Source organism: Camelus dromedarius, chromosome 5, assembly GCF_036321535.1.
Source record: "Camelus dromedarius isolate mCamDro1 chromosome 5, mCamDro1.pat, whole genome shotgun sequence".
In the NCBI taxonomy this organism is placed as follows: domain Eukaryota; kingdom Metazoa; phylum Chordata; class Mammalia; order Artiodactyla; family Camelidae; genus Camelus; species Camelus dromedarius.
The window spans coordinates 84,513,905-84,527,153 of record NC_087440.1 but is presented as its reverse complement, the minus strand read 5'-3'; the positions used below and the strand labels follow the sequence as shown (position 1 = coordinate 84,527,153).

Sequence of the window (13,249 nt, the reverse complement as noted above, 5' to 3'; positions counted from 1 at the left end):
CAAATGTGGGTGAGATAAAATTTGTTGGAGTCGCTCTGCCCTCTGTGCTGCTGTACGAGCCATCGCCTGGGGCTGGAATGTGGTGTGGCAAGGTCAGTGTGGGCAGTGGTTGAGGGCACAGGCCTTGGGGTCAGACAACCTGGAGTCAAGTTCTCACTCTGCCTCTTACTAGCTGGAAGACCTTGGGCAAGTAGCTTTAATTCTCTAGGCTTTAACATGAGAATAAAAACAATAATCAAATATGAATGTTTACCATGTACCAGGCATTGCTCTAAGCTCCTTCCCTGCATTCCTTATTTTATCATCTCAACAACCCTATGAGGTAGAATGTGTATCATTGTCCACATTTTACAGATGAGGAAACACTAATAATGAAATTTCAAAAACCCTGAGGTGGTAGGGAAAATACACCCATGCAAGGGTTCAACTCAGTGCTCCTCAGCTGCCTTTGCCTAGGCCAGGAGTCAGCAGACTTCTGTAAAGGGCCAGGGGGTGAATATTTTAGACTTTCTGGACCATATGGTCTCTTTCACAGCTCTTCAGCTCTGCCACTGTAGCACACACACAGGTATAGACAAAATGAAAATGGTGGGCGTGGTTGTGTTCTAACAGATTTTTTACAAAAACAGGTCATGGACTGTAGCTGTCTGACTCCTGACCTAGGCAAATGTCTTCTCCTCCTGCTTGTAAGGGCCAGTCCTGCTAAACTGCCACCTGTCTCTTCTTTTCCTGGCTTTTTCCTTCTAAGTGCCCCAGCTCCGCTTGCTGGGGAGGCTAACACAAGGACGTAACAAAAGAAGATGAGGACACTGGGTAATGAAGTGGAGAGGTGGGGAGTGTAAGCCAGAGAAGCCTGCTGGTCTCTACCAGCCAGTGAAGTGGCAGGCTCCTAGCAGAGACAGTATTTGGGTCAGGCTGATAGGAAAACCGGTTAACAGTTCAGAGGGGCAAGGAAGGAGACCTGCCTGGATGGGACCAAGACCTCAGGTGGTGACGGATAAAGGAAAGAGCTCCAGACAGCAGGAAGCATTAGATGGGTCCCAGTCAAGGGGCTGAGTTAAGGGCTCATCTCCAGCCCTTGGTGGGATGCAAATACAAATGGAAGTTGAGGAAGTTCACTCAAGGAACTGGCAAAGAAGATGGCGTTGGAGAATAAGCTGTGGATGACTCTGGACCTTGTCTCTCGGTAAAACAGAGCCACCAAGATGCTGGCCTCCTGCAGCAGGGCGGCCTCAGGACCAGCGAAGAGCTGGGCCTACAGCTGAGCCTGGATGGGGAAGTCAGTTAAACCCCTACAGGGAAAGTAGCCAGGGCCTCCTGCTCCAGCTTGTTTCTGTAACCCCCTCTAGGAATCCCTGCACAAAGAAAGAATGTCACAATTTAGCCCCTGCTGAGCCCACTGGGTAGCTCAAGGAAGCCCTGCTGCTTAATCAAATCCATTCAATTCAATAGACATTAATCAGACATGTACTACGTGCCAGACTCTGGGGATACAGAGACAGGACATATCCTCAAAGCGGTCACGGTTTACAAGTGAGATAAATACAAGCACGACTTTTTACAATACAAGACAAAATGTGCACAGAAGCATAACCAAGCACGACTAGAACAGAGGGGAACTGACTAGGGGGGTCCTTTCCAAAGAGCTCGTTAGCAAAATATGAAGAATGATCATTTCTGTACTATTACTATAGGGACCTACTGGTTCCCCACAAGTTGTCATAAGAACGGAGATCAGCCACCCTGTCTTTCTAGAATCACATGAAATACTTAAACATTGGAGGACTTTGTTTTCCCCTGAGAAGCATTAAGATATCAGACTTCCCAGAAGAAAAGAGAAGCCTCTTAATAACCAACATTAAAAAAAAAAAAAAAAAGTCTCATGCCCTCAAATCCCCTTCCGGGGAACGGACTTCAAATAAACCGAGTATTTCTCTCACTAAGTGATCTGAAAGAAAGCCTTTTCCTCTTAAATCTGCACTTTAGTTTTAAGAGAATTTAGAAGTTTTAAAAGTTTAGGAGAAATGGTTGTCAGGAACTAAACTCTAGCTCTATAAACTGGTTTTAAAAAACCCCAGGCTCACAAAGATAATAAAAAATGCATTTAATGGCATGTCAATATACAGCTTAAATGTATATTAAGTCTTTTTTTAGTCAGTGCATTACAGGGATACAGAAGAGAAATACCATTTGTGAATGCACAGTCAAATGCTAGGTATAAGTGCTGATAAATCTTGGTGCTCTTCCGCTATTAAAATTCTGTTTTATGAAACATAGCTCCAGGTGCAGTGCTCTGTGCCAGCGTGGGGAATCGTCTGGTCCAGTATGCAATCTACAGTTTTAAATTGAATTGTATACAAGTATTAACAAAAGAATAAAATTTATTATTCACAAAACTAAAGTGGTTATCATAAAGCTTACAAGAAAGTACAGCCTAGAACTAATGAGTTGAAAAACTAGTTTTAAAAATAATAAAACTTACTGGACAGTTCTGGAAAATGATATTATAAAACAAAGAAAACAATTGGCACAGTTTAACCACCTAATTTCTAAGTGCACTTTGTAATGGTCCTTACAAGCTGCCACTTTTCCCAGGATAATGACAAAAAGCTTCAGTCAAGTGTCACTGGCTTATGGTGACGGGTTATTTTTTGTTGTTGTTGTTGTTTTTGTTTGTTTTTTGTTTTTTATTGCATTGCCAAGAGTGGATTTTAAGAAAAAACACTACAAAGGTTTCAAAAACCCTATTTATTCTCTATCATCAAAAATAGCAACAGGGGGACTTATACAACTTTTCTGTGAGTACCCACCAGTCTATTTTTTTTTTCTTAAAAAAAATAGAAGTTAGTTAAAGAAAAATGATTTGGTTTTTAAAAAATAATGTAAGGAAACACTTAATCAGATAGCCCAAGGAGTCATCAGAAATATGTGTAGCAAGAAAGCTTCATTTTGGCCCTCTCCGGCCTTTGCACGTCGTTTACTAAACTAGAAAGAGAATGTACAGTACCAATATGTTCCCCAACCTGCTTGGATCAAATTGTTTTGTTTTTAAACCCATTATTGCTAAACCAGAGTGTTGACACTGAGAGCCGAGGAGTCCGCTCATAGAGGATAAAATTGAGAGGCTGCCTCTGAGGACTGGATCTCCACCTGCGCCATTTTGAATTGGGTGCACTGCAGCCACTTGCGCAGGGCCGCCAGGCCGGCGCTGCTCTGGGCTGAGCCCGGCAGCGTCCTGAGGCTGTGGTGGTTCACGTTGTTCTGAATGGCCTGGAGGCGAAGCTGGAGTCCCGCCGATAAGTGCTGTCAAGAAAGGGCGAGACGAGAGGGCAGTTTAGTTTCTTCCCTCCCAACGTTCACCATCATCCCAGGGAGCGCCAGCCTGGACTTCTGCAGGCACAGCTTAACACGTGGCAAGGGGGCTGTCTGGCCTGAAGAAGGCTGACTCTCAAATTCGGCAGTGCGTGGGCCGGCAGAATGTCTCTAGAGCCAACCTGGCCCAAATCCATCCAAATAACGTCCTTCCCGTCTTGACTCATTCATTGCAATACCCGTGTGGCACACGTACTAGTCCCCCAGGAGCTGGTCACCATGTGGGCCTAGTTTGGCAGTGGAGCATCGTGCAGCCCTGTGAATGTGACGAGCTTCTCTGGAGGGAACTGAGCTTCCAGTCCGCCCAGGGGTGACTTACCTTGATATTTGACTGAATCATTGGCAACCACATGGGTATGAGCTGCATGGAGAAACACAGAAGCCTCGTTATTCCTGTTCTCCATTCTCCCCCACAAGCTTCGCCTACAGCGAGGCAAAGCAGGACACACTGAATCCCTTTAACATCACAAAAGGATGTGGCCCCTGCTGCAGAGTTACCGCTATCAGGAAAAGTCTCTCTGAAGCCAAACCCTGCTGAGCTGGTGGCATTTGGAGGTTAATAAGCGCCCCATGAGTGCCTGAAACACACACTTTAAAGTAAATGACTGATTGTCTCTTGAAAGCTACCAAGCATGGGAAATTAAATGTGTATTTATTTAATTAAATCCTGACTTTCTTGAAATAGAGTTTCCTCCATGGGATCTTTAGAACTGAGTCTCCAAGGAGCATGGTGACTCTATCTGCCTGCAGTCGTTCAGAAAATATCACTGGGAGGAGGTTAAAATGCTTAAGTGATAGAAAAAGACGAGCCCTGAAGTTGCCTGGCTGTAACTTGGAAGGTGACACAGCAAGAGTGAGTCGGGGTAGGGGCTTGGGTACACACGCAGGAGAGCAGCGGGTCCCTGCGCTGGCCGAGGGTAAGGCTCTCAAATCCCAGGCACCTGGGCTGCCCTGCCCCTCTGCCGCCTGATTCCCCCTGAGCCCCTCTGCTCCGGGCACAGGTGCCCCACCCGAGGGCCCCAGCGGCAGCTCTCTTCTGTCTGCTTTGGTCTCTCGCCACACTCCAGCCCTTCCCAACACAAGTGAACATGCATGGCCTCAAAAATCCAGAAGTCAGGGACAGAATACAAGGTCTCCCAAAATGGGTTCCACAGAACTCTAGTTTGGTGGAATCTGAATGGGGAAGGAGGGCTAGGATCTGAAAAGTTTGGACATGCTAGTTCCTTTCAGGGCTGCTCAGATCTTTAATTTGCTCATATGCATAACATCATTTCACTCCCTGCTCCTTCTCACCCTCCACTCCGATAGAAGAGTTGTTACAGACTGAATGTGTCCCCTCATATAGATGTTCTAGTCTTTGCCCACACAGCCTCAGATATGACCTTATTTGGAAATGGGGTCATTGAAGATGTAATGAGTTAAGATGAGGTCATTCTGGAGTAGGGTAGACCCCTGATCCAATATGACTGGTGCTCTTATAAAAAGGGGGAAATTTCGACACAGATACACACACAGGGTGAATGTCACGTGAAGATGAAGCAGAGATGTACAGCCAAGGAGCACCAAATAAGGCCAGCAAACCCCCAGAAGCTAGGGGAGAGGCCTGGGACAGAGCCCCCTCACAGCCTCCGAAGGAAGCAACTCCGTCACCACCTTTATCTCATAACCTCTCACCTCCAGAACCATGAGACAATAAATTTCTGTTGTTTAAGCCACCCAATGGGTAGTACTGAGCAGCCTAGTAAACTAATACAAGGGCACTCAAGGAAGCAAAGCCTGGAGGCCGAATGTGCAGAGAGGTGAGGAAGCAGTAGGGGTTCGTGTGATGCTGAAAGGTGAGGTTCTTAGGAGAGGGTCGTGAAGAACAAGTTTAGAGAAGCAGAGTGAGGCCTCTCATCGTTCACCTACAGATGATCTGGGGTGCCTATGGCACCGGATTTTACTCCCAATATGATACAATTTCTGAAGATGGATGCCCCCTTCACCATGAGGAAAGATCACTGTGGCAGCAGCGTGGAGATGAGGATGAGGAAGGACATGGAGAAGGGAGGCAGGGGCCCAGTGTGGAGGCTGCCTCCATGGCCCAGGTAAGACCAGGGAGAACACCTGCGATGGAGAGGGGTGCTGCCTTGTGGAGACAACCTGTGGGCTCTGAGGACCAGTTTGCTCTTTGGAGGGAGGAAAAGGTTCACAGTTAGCCTGGGCCAACTGGAGGACAGCAATGCGACGAATAAAATGAGAAAATAGGGAAGAGAGCCTGCTGGGATGGAGGACAGCACATAAATGACCTCTCTGTTCACTAGTCATGGCCATAGGCTGCTGGTCTCATTTAATTCATCTAGTCATTAAAAAAAAAAAAAGATCTTGGTAAAGTGATCAATTATATTTCTTCTCTATGCTTTTGCTCCCAAGGCTAAATCTGGCTGTTGTTCTGCTTTCAACAATCTGTTGGTACATAACAATTTGCTAATTTGACTCCATTGATGTGTATTCCTAAACATGGTGTTTATATTGCAGCCACTGAATACTCTGTCTCTAACATAAGCATTGTGTTTAGAAATGGAGTATGGCGTGTCCCGTAAGACGTCGTTGGACTTAAACTCAAACTACCAGAAAATGACGCCCTCTCCTGCCTCTCCTGCCACCAACTCTCATAACAAAACTGTGGGATTACAAAGGTTGGTGCCAGGTAAAGCTGCACTCTCTGGCTTTTAGGATGGCATTCTGAACAAGGGGATGGAGGCGGGGCGGGGTGTGTGGAAGCAAACTAGTCTAAAACAAGCCTTGGGGGTCCTAATCGACTGTCTACAGATTTTGTTGACTTTCATCCTTTTAATATGGAAGCAGGCCCATATGCCTCTTGATATTTGGGAAATACCTGAACTAACCTCGTTAGGAATCCTGAGAAACTAAGGAGGGTGGGAACCAGGGAACGCTGAGTACTCTGCCCCTGGATGGACACCTTTCCCAGGGCTGCCCCTGGGGCTAAGGGCCTGTGTGTGGCAATCAAGGGAAATACTGAGGCTGATATTAGAAGTGTTTTTGTTATTTCCCCATTGATGTAACATGTAACCATAAGACTCTAAATATACCTGCAAGGCGCCCTCAGGTTTGTGATTTACGGACCACACAACTGAAGGCATCAGGTTAAATTTACTGTTATGGACAGCACTGTATAATCCAGCAGTCATCCTATTTCAGGAATGCCAATTTGACTTACAGAATAGTGTTCATTTCAGTATCCATTTGTTAGTGGCTCCTACAAAGCTGTCAGTAAGAATTAGATGTAATTTATTTTGGGCTCTGTAATGTTATAATAAAATCAGTTGCGATTTTTTTTTCTTCTCCTGAAACAATATCCAGAAAACTGAAGGACATTTAAAAAAATAGGTTGTTTTTCACCAAAATCAAAGTGATACTTTTCCTCTTATTTCGGTTTATGCTACAGGATAAACTGAAGACTTCCTACTTGGTTAGACTATATTCATTTCACTCCATGCTTGTTCCAGCCCTCAAAATAAAATTAGTTGTGAAACTTTCTCTTTCAGCCAAGATAGAGGAACACAGACCAGATTCACCCTCCTTCCTAAAACAAAACAAAATTCCAGATGAAATATATGAAACAATGGTTTTCAGACATTAAGCATCAGCAGTGCAGAACAGTGATCACTGAGGGAGAGGAAACAAACAGGGTGGGCCATACAGTTATCCTAGCTCACTGCCTAGAAGGAGTTTTCAGGCAGTAACACAGGGAGGAGGGACCCGGGAAAAGTCTGGCAGTTTCCCTGAGGTGAAGAGATGGAGCTGGGAGTCTAGGGAGGCCACACTAACTAGAGTTTGTAAGGCAGAATAGTGGAAAGGAGAGAGCCGTACAGAGACAGAGACAGAAATAGGCAACTAACTCTCGGAAGATCTGTAAAGGGTTCTCCATGATTCTTCAGTTGAATACTGACCAGTACACACGTGTGAGAAAACTATCCAAGGCTGAAGAAAAAATAACCTAAAAAGATTAGAGGGAAAAATCCCTGGTGATCACACACCAATAGTATTTGTTTCCACTAGTAAGACTGGAAAAATCTTGCAAATCATAGAACACCAGGTAGAGTGCTCAGAAAGGTATTGCCTTGGTATTGAAGAAATAGCAGCCCTAGACAAAATGTTGCTTTGATCCCACCTAACAAAGCTTAACATCAAGTCTCAAAGGCATAAAACTGTGTCGAATTTAACTAAGCCATAGAATACAGTTCAAGAATATTTATAGGAATTAAAAATATCTAGCACCCAAAAAAGTCAAATTCATAATGTCAAGAATCCAATAAAAAAATCACCAGAAAGGAAAAACAGATAAGAATGACAAAGACTTCTTGTCAGAAACAATGGAAGCAAGAAGACAGTGAGTGAATAACATCTTTAAAATACTAGGAGGAAAAAAAACTTTGAATCTAGAATTCAATAACCATGAAAATATCTTTCAAAAATGAAGGCAAATTAAAGACTTTCTGAGTCATACAAAAGCTAAAGGAATTAAGCTTCAGCAGACCTACATAAGAAATAGTAAAGAAAGTCCTTTGGGCAGAAGGAAGATGGGAGTTTAGATCTATAGAGAGGAATGAAGAATATTGGAAAATGTAAATAAGAGCAAATATAAATAAATGGAAAACAAATTTTAAATTGCTTTCAGAGGTAATTGGCTATTTGAAGCAAAAAAAAAACAACTATGGTTTGGTTTATAACAGATGTAGGAGTAAAATGGATGACAATAATAGCACAAAGCTTGGAAATGGAAGTATTCTGCTGTACATTCTTATACCATACGTGAAGTAGTATATTATTACTTGAAGGTAGACTGTGTTAAGTTAAAAATGCAGACTATAAACTCTAAGTCAACCACTAAACCAACAACTAAGACACATAGCTAATAAGATAACTAAAAAACACACTTAAATAACCCATGGGTCAAGGAAGTCAAAAGAGAAATTAGAAAGTATTTTGAACTGAATGGTAATGAGAACATAACAAAATTCAGAGGAATACAGCTTAAGCAGTACTTAGGAGGAATTTTAGCACACTAAACACTGATGACTGAACAGAAAAAGATTCTCAAATTAATGACTTCTGCTTACATCTTAAGAAACTAGACCAAAAAGAAATTATATCCAAAATTTAATCATTAAAAAATTCGATTAGTCAAAAAGAACATAGGAAAAAAAGAGAGAATAAAGGACAAAGAACAGATGGGAAATACAGAAAACAAATAGCAAGATAATATTTTGAGCCCAATAATATCACAAAACACATTAAATGAAAGTAGTTTAAAAAACATAATTAAAAGGGATGGTCAGATTGAACTTTTTTAAAAAGAGCATCATCCAATTATATGCTGCCTATAAGAAATACACTTTAAATATAAATGCACAAATAGGTTGAATGTAAAAGTATAAAAAACATATACCATCTTAACACTAGTCAAAAGAAAGCTGGACTGTCTTTATTAATATCAAATTAACTTTTGAACCAAAGAATATTATTGAAGATAAAAAGGAACAATTTCATAATTTCAATTCATTAAGAAGATATAACAATCCTAAACATTTATGCACCCAATAACAGCTTCATAATATGTGAAACAAAAACTGGTAGACCTGAAAAGATAAATTAGGAAAATATTTCAATACCACTTTCTCAACAATTGATAGACTAAGTGGACAGAAAAAGAAGGAAGGACATGAAATATTTGAGCAACACTATCAATAAGCTTGAACCAACGGACTTGGAAAGCTATACTCAACAAAAGCAGAAGACATATTCTTTTCTAGTACACACAGATCATTTACCATGATAGACAATATTCTGGGCCATAAAACAAGCCTCAATACATTTCAAATAAGTCAAATAATTCAGGGTATGTTCTCTGACTACAATGGAATTAAATTAAAAATCCATATCAGAAAATCTCTAGAAAATCCTCAAATATTTGGAAACTACTTATTTGGAAACAAATGATATACTTCTAAATAACCGATTGGTCAAAAAGGAAAGCAAAAGGGAATATAGAAAGTATTTTGAACTGAATGAAAATGAGAAGACAACCACCAAATTGTAGGATATAGCTAAACCAGTGCTTAGATGGAAATTTATAGCACTAATCACTTATGTTACAAAAGAAAAAATATGAAATCAGTAAATTCCACTTCCACCTTAAGAAATGAGGAAGGAAGAGCAAATTACATTTAAAATCAACAGAAGAAAGAAAATAATGAAAACAGACACCAGTGAAACAAAAACTATAGAGAAAATTGATAACAATCAACCAAAAGCTGATTGCTTCTGTTGTCATTTTAGATCAAAAGCTCACTAAAACTGATAAACCTTTATCCAGACTGAACAGAAGAAAAAAAGTGAGATCACAAATCACCAATATTAGGGATAAAAGAGGTGGCATAACTACTGATCCTACAGATATTAAAAGTATAATAAGGGATTATTATGAATAATTTCATGCCACTAACATCAACTTCTTTGATGAAATGGACAAAGTCTTTGAAAGACACACAGTACCAAAAATCACTCAAGAATAAACAGATGATTTAAACACCCCTATATCTATTCAAGACATTGAATCTGTAGTTTAACACTCTCCTGCAAAGAAAATTCTAAGTCCATGCAGTTCCACTGGTGAATTCAACCAAATATTTAAGGAATAAAATAATACCAAGCCTACACAGACGTCTCCAGAAAACAAAAGAGAAAGGAATACTTCCTAACCCACTCTATAAGGCCATCCTTATCCTGATACCAAAACCAAAAATAATTATTATAAGAAAATTACAGTCTAACAGCCCTCATAAACATTGATGCAAAAATTATTTTTTTTAATGTTAGCAAACAGAATTCAGCAATGTATTTAAAAGAATAATATATCAAGACCAAATGTGGTTTGTCCCAGAAATATAAGGTTGGTTTAATACTCAAAAATCAGTCCATGAAATTCACTCTGTTAACAGTCAAAAAAGAAAAACCAAATGACCATCTCAATAAATGTAGAAAAAGCATTTGAAAAATCCTACATCTATTTCTGACAAAAAATTCTTAGCAGATTGGGACTAAAAGAAACCCTCACTCAACCTGACAAAGGGTATCTATGAAAAACTAACAGCTAAAATTCATATTTAATGAATGCTTTCTTCCTAAGATCAGAAACAAGACAATGTTTCCCACTCTTACAACTTCTATTCAACTTGTACTAGAGGATCTAGCCAGAGCAACAAGACAAGAAAAAGAAAAACGTATACAAATCAATAGAAAGAAAACTGCTCCTATTAGCAAATTACATAATTGTCTATACGGAAAATCTAGTAAAACCCCTAAGAAAGATACTAGAACTAACAAGTGAGTTTAACAGGTTGCAGGGTATAAGATCAATAAAACCAGTTATATTTCTAAATATCAGGAATGAAATACCAAAAATAAAAATGTAAAAATTGTACTATTTATAAAATTATAAAATTATTATATACTTAGGGATAAATTTGACAAAATATGTTATCCCTGTATATGGAAAACTACAAAATATTGCTGAGAAAAGTTAACAAAGACATAAAAAATGGAGTGATATACTGTGTTCACAGAATGGAAGACTCAATACTGTTGAGTCCAATGCCCAATTCTCCTTAAAGTGATCTATACACTCATTGCAACCCAAATTCCCAGCAGGGTTTTTACAGTAATTGACAAGTTGATTTTAAGATGTATCTAGAATGCAAAGGAACTAGAATAGTCAAAACAACTTTGAAACCGATGTAGAAATTTAGAGGACTAACACCACATGATCTCTAGGCATATTAGAAAGTTATAGTAATCTAGACAGTGTGATAAAAAGATAGACAAACATCAATAGAATAGAATTGAGTATCCAGAAATAGAACCATATATAAATGGTCAATTGAGTTTTGACAAAAGTACAAAAGCAATTCAATGGATAGAATTTTTAACAACTGATCCTAGAATAATTGGATATCCATACACATAAAAAGTGCCTCAATCCATACCACACACATATGGATCATACCTCAAAATGGATCATAGATATAAGCTAATATCTCGAAGAAAACTCTTTGTGATTTTGGACCAGGCAAAGATTTTCTTAAATATAACACCAGAAGCATGATTCATAAAAGAAAAAAAATTGATAAATAGTACTTCATCAAAATTAAGACCTTCTGCTTATTTCAAGATACTACTAAGACAATGAAAAGACAAACCACAGAAAAAATCTTTGCAAATCACATTATCTGATAAGTGACTTGTATCTCAAAATTCAATAATAAGGAAAAACCCCAACTTGATTTTAAAAATGGGCAAATAATTTTAACAGACTCTTCACCATGCAGATATATGGATAGCAAATAAGCATATGAAAAGATGTGGAAATCATTTGTCAACAGGAAAATGCAATCTAAAACTATAATGAGACAACAGTACACAATTCTTAGACAGACTAAAATCAAAGATTAACTGCACTGTGTAGATGAAGATGTGTAGGCACTGGAATGCATATGGCTGGTGTGAATGTAACAGGGTATAATCACTTTGGGACTGATGAACTACTGACGGATTAATTGATGAATGGATAAACAAAATGTGGTGTAGCCATACAATGGATACTACTCAGAAATAAGAAGAAATAATCTACTGACACATGTAACATGGATTAATCACAATATAATTCTTCTGAGTGAAGAAAGGCAGAAAGAAGCATAACTACTATGTAAGTCTATTTATATGAAATCCTAGAAAATGCAAATTACCCTATTATGACAGAAAGCAGATCAGTAGGTACCTGGAGATGGGGAGTGGGTACAGGAAGAGGTGGAATAGAGACTAATAAATGTGTATGAGAAAACTTTAGAGGGGTGAGGACTACATTCATTATCTTGATTGTGGTGATGGTTTCATGGGTATAAGTGAAGACATTAAATTGTACTTTTTACATATGCATAGTTTACTGTACATAAATTACACTTCAATAAAGCTGTAAAGAATAAAATCATATATGATCATACAAGCATCAGTCATATAGTTTCTCTCATAGTGTTGACTTTTGCTATTGACTATTGGGCTAGATAAGCTGTATCTATCCCATTTGAACCAACTACTTTGCAGTTTTCTCATAACAGTCAAGTTATCCCTGAAAATACACTGCTTTTCTTCAGCACTGTGAATTAACTTGACAAGTGTCCTTTATTGAAGGGAATTAACCAAGGAGTGAAAAATCAAGTTACAAGGTTCTAAACTGATGTACTCTGTGGTGGTGGTGGTGGTGATGGTGATGGTGGCTGAGAAGGAAGTGGTACAAGATAAGGAAGGACAAAGAATCAGTGAGACAAAGAGGTAGAATGATGGGAAGGAAAGGGAAAAGAAGGGAAATAAAAGGAGAAAATGAGTGAGAAACCAAGTTTTCCCTTATTCTTTTATCTTTTTATCACACTACTTTGTTTCTGATGTGCCTGGATAGATAACAAATGCTTAAATTACTTTCATACACTGCACAATGATTTAGAATAGTAATATTAGAAGCTAAATTAATTTATCTTAGAGAAAAGTACCAGCTACCAAGCCAAACAATTACAGACTATTTTCCTTGGTTTTCTGGATATCTTGCAAGGTAAGGCACCACCAATCTATTTATATTACTACAGAGTCATTTTCTGATCAATGTTCTGTAGCAATATTTTAATTACTCTGTTTCCATGCAATCATGGTGCTACATATTTATCCCAGCTAGAGTTGGTCACAGCCGTGAGGCAAGACCAAAAATTACATATTAACTATTTGGTGAAGGGTTGTTACACAGTAAGTCTAAATCCTCTAGCCCCAG

At 39.3% G+C, this 13,249-nt stretch overlaps 1 protein-coding gene across 4 annotated transcripts in view; it reads right to left on the bottom strand.

Annotated features, from left to right (window-relative positions):
- Positions 1–2,489: 2,489 nt before the first annotated feature.
- UNC79 (unc-79 homolog, NALCN channel complex subunit) overlaps positions 2,490–13,249 on the bottom strand; it is a 219,849-nt gene continuing 209,089 nt past the window's right edge. For all 4 annotated transcript variants that reach the window (XM_064486217.1, XM_064486216.1, XM_064486218.1 and 1 more), the window contains 2 exons: positions 3,692–3,733; positions 2,490–3,303 (listed from right to left, as the gene is read on the bottom strand). In XM_064486217.1, the coding sequence (XP_064342287.1) occupies positions 3,103–3,303; positions 3,692–3,733 (243 nt within the window). In that variant the 3' untranslated portion in view covers positions 2,490–3,102. The remainder of the gene's footprint in view (positions 3,304–3,691; positions 3,734–13,249) is intronic.